Source organism: Rousettus aegyptiacus, unplaced genomic scaffold, assembly GCF_014176215.1.
Source record: "Rousettus aegyptiacus isolate mRouAeg1 unplaced genomic scaffold, mRouAeg1.p scaffold_m13_p_10, whole genome shotgun sequence".
Taxonomy (NCBI): Eukaryota; Metazoa; Chordata; class Mammalia; order Chiroptera; family Pteropodidae; genus Rousettus; species Rousettus aegyptiacus.
The window spans coordinates 71,976,712-71,987,743 of NW_023416285.1; the positions used below are offsets into that span (position 1 = coordinate 71,976,712).

An 11,032-nucleotide genomic window follows, 5' to 3' on the forward strand; every position below is an offset into this window, starting at 1 on the left:
ACAGTCTTTGGTGCTGGCTCCCTTTCCTTCACCCATCATAGATACAGGGCATCCAACTCAGAAAATAAATTTATTGAAATTAGTTTCAAGTATACGGTACATTATTTAGACATCTATAATGTTCCTAAAACCATCCCCCAATTGCTCCCTCCCTCCCTGGCCTTCCACTTAGCCATCATATTAATGCTAAGTACATTCCCTCTTCCATGCTCCTTGTGCCCCACTATCAACTACTAATTTGTTGGTTTTTAGTGTGAGTGTAGCTCGAGCATGTTTAGATGACAACAGGATATGTCCAGATGAACATGAGAGTTTGAAGATCCATAAGAAGAATTGGATGAGGTCCTGAGCCAGTGGAAGAGACTGGACTCCAAAACACCGTGGAGGAACTGGCTTTAGGTTAGAATAGGCTCTCTTCCTCCTGCATACAATAGGAAAACAGAGGAGAAAGTGGGTGCAGATGTCAACTGGGTTATAGACTGGTCCAGTGGTTCCTGTTATCATTATGATATTAATTTACGCAAAGCTGTCATAATCTGTTCTACTTGGAGAAATTTAGGAGATCATTCTGGGGGGTGGAGAATGCCCCTTTGTAACACATATGGTTTCTTGACACAACCGTTGTGAGGATGTTGAGCATATTGCCTTTCTATGACCCTTCTCCCACTGAGCCCTATTTCAGGCACCAAGTATATTTTAAGTGCCAGACACAGTCTTCTAAGCATACATAAAAGCCCAATAAAAAATAGCTCATTCTTAGTAGTTGGCAGTAGTTTTAATATAGCTATGAAATAAAAATTTGTTTCTTCCCAAATTCATCCCAAAATATACTGGGATATTATTAACCTAGAGGCTTTGCCTTTACCCTCTTCCTGTTTTCAATCTGAAAATGGTTTCTCAACCCATACTATACTTGCAAAGTTTGGGACATTGCTCAGCTGAGAAAGATAATCTTATCGCACCCTTTTCTTTAGAGCATAAAAAGATGCCTCCAAGGTCTCAGGACATTGCTACCTTAGGCTACTCCAGTTATTCCGGAAGCTGCTGGCATAGAAAATCATAGTCCTCTCAGCAAAGTGCTCTTCTGTATCCTGCAAGCTTGGTCAGGGCTCATGATCATTTTCAAATAGGTTTTTTTTTTTTTTTTTTTTTTTTGGTTTAGACAGAAAGGCCTCTCGGCCTAATTTAATTTTGTTTCTCTTTTCTTTGTTACAAGCAGATGTCACTTTTACATCTGTGCCTCTGATCAAATGTTCCATGTCTCCCCCACCACCAGCCCAGCAGATGTTACTACTATTAGCCAAACTCCTGCAAAAAAAGGTAATAGGCAGCTCTTCCTGCTAATCACAGCACAGGGGAGTAGGGTTGGTGGGGAGAGAATGAGAGTAGAGTGGGGCTCTTTCATGACGTCCTTAAAAGGATGGATACTGGGGATCTGTACCCCATCACCTAAAAGGAACATAGCACTTTTGAAAAAGTTTATTGGGGGTAACATTGGTTAATATAATTATATAAAATTCAGGTGTACGTTATAATTTGACTTCAGAGTATTCAATCGAATATATAGATTACCACCCAAAGTCCAGTTTCTTTCAGCTACCACATATTTGATCCCCTTTACCCACTTCACCCTCCCCCCAACCCCATTATATTTGACTCCCTTTACTCTGTCTACTTTTTCCTCCCCTCCTCTCCCTACCCTCTGGTAACCACTAGTCTGTTGTCCATGTCCCTGAGTCTCTGTTTGCCCTGTTCATTTGTTGCTTTTAGGTTTATATCCCACATATAAGTCGTATCATGTGATTTTCAACTTTTTCAATCTGGCTTATTTTGCTTAGCATGATTATCTTGAGGTTCATCTATGTTGTCACAAATGGCAGTATTTCATCTCTTCTTATGGCTAAGTAATATTCCATTGTATAAGGAACAAAGCACTTTCGCAGAAACACCATTTGTGAGTTAGTCATAAAGCTCCAATCCAAATCCACACGGCTAACTCAAAGCAAATGCCTTTTAAAGTGACATGTTCCTGAGCATACAATATTTACATACAGGAGTTAAGTATTACATTAGTCATACATAAATGCTGTGTATAATATAAAGTAAAAACATACAATTAACTTATATACACATGTGCTTTTCAATAAGTTCCTAAAATATGGAAGTTTTTTTCCAGGTTGCTTTGTTTTCTCCCATTGATGTAGTAGTACATGCTCTTTGATTTGTCTGCCTTCTTCCACAGGTATTATAAACATGCAATAGGAAAGACAATGTCCGTGCACTGTCTAAATTCCAAAGTCAAGTATTAAATATGCAATTCGAAGACTCCACAAACATCATCATCATCATCATCATCACCGTAATTATAATACTAGTGGCTAACATTCATTTGATTCCAAACACCGTGTTAATCGCTTTGCATACACTATTGTCAATCAGTTAATAATTGTTAGTCTCACAGTGCCAGAAGGTTAGTTACCAGAATACAAAGAATCTCTATTAAGAAACACGTGTATTATGGTTGCTAGGCAAATAGAAAATGTGGTAAAACTTCTAAAATGCTGAGAGAATGCTATATCCATACATCTTCATGCTTAGGGATTCTGTGGTTGATCTGCTTTATGTTCTAGGGAAATGGTGTCCCAATAAACCCAGTCTAGGTTGTAATCTTAGTGCAGGTGAGTGGGAAAAGCTGCTGTCTTCAGAAACATTATTAGTGTAACCCAAGGACAAATCTTGCCTTTTAATTCTCTGGTTGAGAGAACTGTTTCTCTAAGTTCAGCCTTTTCCAGGCAGTGGCCTTGCTGAGTTGGAATAATTTGGATGCAGCCTCAAATAAAGCAATCAAAAAAAAAATTCCTCTGAAACTCTCACTGGTATTTAATATTTTATTCATTCCCATGTTATTGTGCTTTGCCTGCGGTGAAACAGCTTCAAAACAGCCTCCTAGGAGTGAGGCACTAGGAGGCTGACAAGCGTTTTCTCATGAATTGCTACTACAATACAATGACATTTTGTTTGCTGTTTTGTTTCCTTGTCTTCTAACATTCTTTCTGACTTTCAAGGAAAAAAAAAGAAGAAAAAGAAACCGTCCTATGAATGGCAAAGAAAAAGAAAGAAAAGTTTCTTTTAAACTTTCAACCTTTTTCATTTGATACCAGGCAGCAAGTAAACATTTTTTTTCTTCTTACGGTATATATGCTGGTAGACTCTTCCCCTTTTTGTGCTTTAAATGGCCTTTTTTTTTTCTTTTATCACATTACGTTGCCTTTCCATTATTGATTAAAAAAATAAGCAGGGGAAAAAATCAACCGTGTACACATATTAAGAAAAGAAAGTCAGAAAGATGGATCAACCATCCATCTATCCATGTGGCCATTTATCTATCAATCCATCTCACTATCTACCCGCCTCTATTAAAATAAATAGCAGGGACTGTACACATTGCTGGTTGGCTGAAGTTGTGATCTGGACAAAAGGTCTGTTTGGGAAAAGGATGCTGAAGCTCTAATTCTATTTGTGCCGGTTGAAAATCAGGAGGGGTTTTTCTACACTTCACTTTTATTAGATTATTTCTTATAGATGGTTTCTTTTTTCCTCCCAGACGCGTGGTGGAGGCTGCCGAAGCAGTTGGTCTATAGTTGGAATAATTAAATTAACCATTTGGTACAACTTTTAGGGGAGAGCTCGCGTGTAGAAAGCACAACTCGAACAAAACAGGGCGCTGAGGCTGGGGCTCCGGCCTGGCCCCACAAGCCTTTCATCTTTGGAGCAGAAGCAGGACCCCGGGCCACAAAAGACGGGCAAAGGGGATGACGGGCCAGGGATGTTGGGGGTGGGGTGGCGTAGGGAGAGGGACAGCGACACTGAATAAAATAAACCTACAAGGCTTACAAAGGGGAAAATGAAGTCAAGCGCCTTTGCTCATTCGACCATGCGGCCCGGGGCTAAAAGATTTCCTGGTACAAAAGGAAGGCGTGAAGCACCCTAACCGAGTGAGGCCGGGCACCAGGGGGCGCCTGGAGAGAGACCCGCCAGACCTGCGCACCTGGGAATGAGCGAGAGCGGATGGTGGGAGCCCGGGCCAGCGAGGTGCAGAGTGGAGCGCGAGGCAGTGGCCACCTCCGAGCATGGCCATCTCCCGGCATGCCCTTTGCCAGCCCTCCTGGGCACCCCCTGCGGTCTTGCGCTTCCTTCGTCAGGGCACCTTTGCGGAGTCCTCGCCTCGTTCTCCCGGTGTCATCCTCGAATGCCTTGTCGACACGAGCTCCTCTGAGCAGCACACCGCACTCACCACCCCTGAGCGGGGAACTGCCTGCGTGCACCAACTAATTCCCAAAGTTCTACATCATCACCCAAGAGCACCCTCAAAAGCGGCCCAAGTAAACCTTGCTCCTCCCAGCTCCCCACACACTTCAGGTCCGCAGTCCGCCTCCGCCCCAACGGCTGTAGGGCCTGGGGACTGTGCCAATTTGGATCCAAGGTGGAATTGTCCTGCACTCGGCTTGGATGTAGAGGCCTGGCGGTGCAGGGCCCAGATGGAGCTTCCTGAGCGGAGCACGCGCACTCTACATCCAGCCGAGACACAACCCCGGGGGTACGGAGGTGTGGGCGCCAGGAGAGGTGTGAGCCTTGATTATCGCCAAATACGGGTGTTGGAGCCAAAACGCATCTCTTCCTGGACGCCCCACGTCATTTCGGTCCGCAGAGAAACACGTTTAAACCCCACTTAAGCGTAGGGAGCGGGCTAGGGGATGCCACTCAGTCCCTGTTCCCTGAATTCACAACCACCGAGTGAGGGCCTGGGGTGGCGGGGTCGCGTTCGGAAAACCCGGAACCCCGCCCCCCACCCCAAGTCCGAGGGATTCCAGAAACTTGGACAATCGCAGCCTTGTGCTCGACAATCTATCCCCCACCTCCCTTAAGCTCGGGGAGGGGACGGGGGATAAGCCAGGGTGGGATAATTGCATGTGCGGCGTCCAAAGGAGCACATCTACCTCCAGGTCCAAATGCAGATTCATATTCATGAGAGCGGAATAAATAAAGACAAATCCCCACTGTAATAACACTTGGATTCACATCCGTCTTTGCTGCCCTTTAGGTTTAGGGGACTGAAGACAGATGTTTGCATCTCTTTTCTCTTCTTGTCTGGTGACCATAAAGAAAAACCATTTAGAGCGTTGCAATTTGTTTCCCGCCGTAGTAAAACCTTGTACACATTTATTTTCATTTCACCCCTGTGCACAAAAAAGTGCACACTGGTCACCAAAGGCCCCTCTTTATCAAATACGCATTGTACAACATACAACTGCAATAAAACTATCAGGCCTCTCCATAAAACTATCAGCAAGCTCCTCGGCGGGTCCTGCTGCCTGCACTTCCGCCAGTGGCGCTTCCACACGTTCAGAAGACGCGCCATCACCTGAAACCAGCCAGAAACTCACCCAGCAGAGAAGTGCAGGGCTGGGGGGCCGCTGTCCCTCTCTAATCCATTACAGCGTCTGCTGCAGTTTAGTGCACAATAAAACACGGTGGCAGTGGAGAGCGGGAGCCCATCCACTCCCCGGCACTAGCATCGAATTAAACCACTTAGTTTGGCAAACACTGAACGCCTAAATGCCCCTATAAAGACTTTATGAGTTTGTTACTTTAATTACTGACTTGTTACAGAGCACATAAAGGGGGTAATGAATGCAATAAAACTAATTATCTACACATTTAATTCATATAAAATATCCAGGGTTTGTTTACACCACACGGCGATTCAACTAAGCATTCCCCCTCTTGTCCACCGAGAGGAAGGATTTAATGAAATAGTTTCCCTTATTCTGCTAGAGCCTAACGAACCAAATGAAAATTACCCTCCTCTTAAATCATGGGACCACCGAGGTCCACAAATCACGGCTCTCTTGTCTGTGCCTCGCTGCCAGCCACCAAGGGCCTGAGGAGCTGGACAAGAAAAGTGCCCGACTTGGAGCTGAGGATTTCGCTCACTGCAGTTAGCGAACCTAAAGGGCAAACAGACGGCAATCCTCTGTTCGAAGCCGCGGGTCTGTGGGACAACTGCGGGCACTTGCAAAAGTGGAGGCGAAGAAAGAGAGGGAGAGCGCCCGAGAGGAGCGGAAGAGACACATTTGGGGACATTTCAAGCCCGCTTGCTAGTTATGACGCAAGTAAAACGAACAACCACACAGAGCCTCTAAACCAACAAAATCAAACCTTGCGCTACGGCAGATAGGCAGAACTGAGCCCAAAGAAGCCATCGGTTGAGAATCCTGATGTTTTACATTCAAGAGCAATATTCTTTTATTTTTTAAGCGGCTGTGTAAGCTGAGTCTCTAGAAAAGCACATTACGCAGCGACAAGAAATGCAATTTATAAAATGCTCTTTTTAAAGTCCCCTCTACCAGGTGTATTTTAAAGAAATCCCCTTATCGTTCACAGAAACCCCCTTGGCCCACTTACTCTATGTTACAGGGCGCCTGAGTCTTGCCAATGTCCCAGTCCTTTATAACATTTCATGCACTTCGGGGGGTAGGCTTGTTGTTAAATTGAGCGTGTAACGCTCTTACAAAACAGGTTTTCTATGACATCAAGGTTTCTTCTCCCTAACCGAGGGGGTGGCGGGAAGAGGAAGAAGAAGGGGGAAAACACACACACTATCTCAATTTATGCCCAAGGTATATGATCAGTTAAAAAGGCTTAAAAGCTCGGGGAAATTGGATCAGGGAGAATCGTCACCCAACTTTCATTATTTCCAAGTAGTGTGATTGAATTAAAGGACAGGGAGCTGGTTAGAAGGGAGGATCAGGGGCTCAGTGCGTAATGGTGTGGTATTAAATTCTAATTAGAGATGCAGGAATCAATGATAGGGAGGTTGGACAGCTCAGTTCCCCAGTGCCAGCCCAATAGACGGATGAGTTATTGTCATGTAAAAAGCGCCAGCAATAAGACCAACCGCTTTGCTATTGTCCAAGTGGAAAGAGCCAAGTTTATTATGAGAACTATATGCTCTAGAGACCTCAGACAAGGCATCTCATAGGAGGCTTTTTCATAAAACTAGGCTCTGCTGGTAGTAAGGAGGCCAGTTTGGAGGCAGGCGTTGAGCTGTGCACATCTCCCCACTCCAGCCACCTTCTCCATACCCATCTTTTATTTCATTTTTCCGCTTGGCTGAGCCATCCAGAGCCTTTTCAATGTATAAAATGGAATATTCTTACCTCAATTCCTCCGCCTACGAGTCCTGTATGGCTGGGATGGACACCTCGAGCCTGGCTTCAGCCTATGCTGACTTCAGTTCCTGCAGCCAGGCCAGTGGCTTCCAATATAACCCGATAAGGACCACTTTTGGGGCCACGTCCGGCTGCCCGTCCCTCACGCCGGGATCCTGCAGCCTCGGCACCCTCAGGGACCACCAGAGCAGTCCGTACGCCGCAGGTAAGGACCGCCAGCTTTCTCAGTGGAGAAAGCTGCCTTTCTGCTCGTATATAGGAAGCCTTGATTGCATTTGAAAATGGAAATGTGTTTAGTATTTACCAAACGAAATTTGCTTACACAAATGAAAGAATTTATCACGTTAGAAGCGATTGCAGGGAGGGGTAATTCACTTACAGGGTTACACTATCCTAGTCACACCCGAACCGCCAACAAAATTATCTTAAGCTGCCAAAATGATAGGCATAATTTATTTACTTTGCGATGAGACGTAAAGCTTAGAAAATAATTAAATAACAAAGAGTAAAGCTCATTACTGGCAGTGTCTCTTTTTTAAAGAACCGACAGCGGCTCACACCTCTTTGGCTGGTCATTTTTGTGATTATTTTTTTAAATTTATTATTTTTTTTGCAGCACTTTCTCCCCAACTTTTGGGCCAGGTCAACTTCTGAGAATTGAAAAGTTCAAACAGTGTAAGTGCTTGGTAACTTCTTCCTTAGCTCCCTGATATTTCGACTGATGTTTTCGGACTTTTATCCTCTCTCGTTTTTTTCCCTCATCAAAGTATTTATCCCTCGTCCCTGACCTCAGTGGTTTCCAATGCTCTATTTCAACCCACCCACAGGGGCTTGTGCCAGGAGGGACTTCGCCAAGCCCGATCTTTGCGCTCCTGTTTCTGTACATAACTAATTTAATCGGTTTTTCTCGGCAGCTCGTCTCAGCCGCTCTCCCGCTTTGGTGTCGGTGGCGGCTCCAGTGACACCTGACCTTGAAGTTCCTATATTCTGGCTCTGCAGTCCGCGCGCAGTCTGCAGTCGTTTTGTTTATACTCTGTTTCCTCTGTTGTCCCCAGTTCCTTACAAGCTCTTTACCGACCACGGCGGCCTCAACGAAAAGCGCAAGCAACGGCGCATCCGCACCACTTTCACGAGTGCACAGCTCAAAGAGCTCGAGAGGGTCTTCGCGGAGACGCACTACCCTGACATCTACACCCGGGAGGAACTGGCCCTGAAGATCGACCTCACTGAGGCGCGAGTCCAGGTATGCGCTGCCGGAAAACTACTCGGCTTTGCCGTACGCGGCCCTGGAGGGGTAGGCTGGGGAGCGGGAAGCGTTCCTGAAGGTTCGAAATCCCGGGGCATCTCTGAAGTAAGGCCGGAAGCCCAGGGCTGAACAGGGACGCCAAGCTGGACTGGCCATGCGCGCGAGGAAAGGTTAGGGCGTTCTCTCCTGACTAAGTATTCACAATTGTAAAGTTTTCCCCATCCCAGCCAACGAAGCAAGGCATTCGAGAAGCGCCCTGTGGGAAGACTGCAGAATTCGCCCTCAAGTTATAAGTTTTTTGTTGTTGTTTTTTTGTTTGTTTTTTGGCAAATGTCTCTGAATTCAAGAATTTAACTTGGAGGCATGGCATATAGGAGCATTTTCCCAGGAACTATGATTAGCATCAGATTTGCAAAGAAGCTGTGACTCCTTGAAGGTCAAAAACCACGGCTTATTCTAACCTTTAGGGAGAGAGGTAGGCTCACGAGCCGGCCAAGGCGCTTCTCCAGGTGAGGCCCTCAGTGGAGGGGCAGTGTGCACCATCGCACGCTTCTCCAGGCTCAAAGGCCAGAATTCGCAGCAAATACCAAACACAGAAACCCGCTCTTCCTTCTACCAATTAGTTTAACTTTAGACCCGAGGCCTAGGGGCGATGGCAAGTTTGGGGAAGCTCAATAAAAAGACTGAGCAAAAGTCCGCCAAAATAAGGGCTTACATTTTAGGACCTTTCTGGGACCTGCAACCTTTTTACCTTTCCAGCAAGCCGCCCTTTCCCTGACGTGCTCAGGTTACCTTAAGAAAGTTTCTCCAGAGATGCGCAAGAAACAAGGAAATGGGGGAAGACTTGGTGGGCTGCATGAACAAAGGGGTAACTGAAGCGCACGAAGTTTAAAACAAACGGAAAGGGAACATAAGCTGTCTTAACCTGTTTCCCCCCTCCCTTTCCTGTTTCCTTCTTTCTCCCCTTGCACTCCCTATCCTCTCCTCTTCGGCCAGGTATGGTTCCAGAACCGCCGCGCCAAGTTCCGAAAGCAGGAGCGCGCGGCAGCGGCCGCGGCGGCAGCGGCCAAGAACGGCTCTTCGGGAAAGAAGTCGGATTCGTCCCGGGACGACGAGAGCAAAGAGGCCAAGAGCACCGACCCAGACAGCACTGGGGGTCCGGGCCCCAACCCCAACCCCACGCCCAGCTGCGGGGCGAGCGGCGGCGGCGGCGGCGGGCCCAGTCCGGCAGGAGCCCCGGGGCCGGCGGGGCCGGGGGGGCCAGTAGGCGAACCCGGCAAGGGCAGCGCGGCGGCGGCGGCGGCGGCGGCGGCGGCGGCGGCGGCAGCGGCGGCGGCGGCGGCGGCTGGAGGCCTGGCTGCGGCGGGGGGCCCTGGACAAGGCTGGGCCCCCGGCCCCGGCCCCATCACTTCCATCCCGGATTCACTCGGGGGGCCCTTCGCCAGCGTCTTATCTTCGCTCCAAAGACCCAACGGTGCCAAAGCCGCCTTAGTGAAGAGCAGTATGTTCTGATCTGGGATCCTGCGGCGGCGGCGGCGGCGGCGGCGGCAGCGGCGGCGGGCGAGCCAGGGCCCCGGCAGGCGAGCGGGCGAGCGGGTAGGCCCAAGGCTATTGTCGTCGCTGCTGCTGTGGCTTTTTCTTTGAGAGCCAAAAGTAATCGCGATAAGAATAAAAAGAAAATGGCGTCTCCCCCATTTCAACTCCACGCCTCCCCTGATCCTGAACCCCCACACAAAACGAAAACTTCCCTGGCTTCGCACCTGCCTCAGGGCCGCGCAGACAGGCCAGGGCTCTGCCTGCTGACTGGGAGGTGTGAACAGCGTGGCCTGGACTCGGGGCACTCTCAGGGGGCTGTGTCTGTATTCATGTATGTCCGTCTGTGGGAATGTGTGTCTGTGGCTCGAGCAGATGACAGGGAGAGATGGGTGGGGGCGCACAACCAACTCAGTGACTTGCTTAGAATAGGAAAAATAAAAAATCTCCCCAAATTAGAAGAAAGAAATTTAGGAAGAGAAAAACCAGTAAAAAATGGTTTTAAAATCTAAGGAAAAATATGCGAAGGGGGAAAGAGGTGAAGCTGCAGCTGCCACTGTCTGAGGGCTCTCTTATGAACCCCTAAATTTGCGCCCTCCTGACGGTACGAACTCCCTTGGGCTCCTCGTCAGCGGAGAGTAGGGACGCCTTCCAGCCCTGCTTCCCCTCCTGTTCATGGGTTCGGGGCCGCTGCAGCGATGACTAGCGCAGACTGTACGCGCGGCCAAGGGGACTTCCTCGCACCAGCTTGACTGTTTCACCTCGCTGAATACCATCCCGCCATTAGCGCATTCGAAACCTACACAGTTGCAACTCCTAATCCCGAATCTTTGCAGCCACTCCGTCCTGAAAGATGCTAAATACATGAAATGCCTTTCATCCGCAAACTCTGCAAACTGTGTCTCATATTTCGCAACCCTTCCCTTTTTTTCTCTTCTGCTGCCCCCACCGGCATTTTCTTCTTCCACTAGCTTTTGCTGAACTTTTTGGCACCGCTTTGGATTGGAGTCAATTGCAGTCC

General features: G+C 47.9%; 1 protein-coding gene across 1 annotated transcript; it reads left to right on the forward strand.

Annotated features, from left to right (window-relative positions):
• Nucleotides 1-6,836: 6,836 nt before the first annotated feature.
• On the forward strand, nucleotides 6,837-10,440 carry PHOX2B (paired like homeobox 2B). Its single transcript, XM_016160677.2, has 3 exons — nucleotides 6,837-7,437; nucleotides 8,288-8,475; nucleotides 9,475-10,440. Exons 1-3 carry the CDS (start codon nucleotides 7,197-7,199, stop codon nucleotides 9,988-9,990), a joined length of 945 nt encoding a protein of 314 aa, XP_016016163.2. The 5' UTR covers nucleotides 6,837-7,196; the 3' UTR covers nucleotides 9,991-10,440.
• The last annotated feature ends 592 nt before the right edge of the window (nucleotides 10,441-11,032 follow it).

Bases quoted from the DNA above. Each gene is read 5' to 3' on its own strand.
- PHOX2B (XM_016160677.2), top strand. From the start codon at position 7,197: ATGTATAAAATGGAATATTCTTACCTCAATTCCTCCGCCTACGAGTCC. The intron at 7,438-8,287 runs GTAAGGACCGCC...TGTTGTCCCCAG, and splicing joins GAGCAGTCCGTACGCCGCAG to TTCCTTACAAGCTCTTTACC. The intron at 8,476-9,474 runs GTATGCGCTGCC...CTCTTCGGCCAG, and splicing joins TCACTGAGGCGCGAGTCCAG to GTATGGTTCCAGAACCGCCG.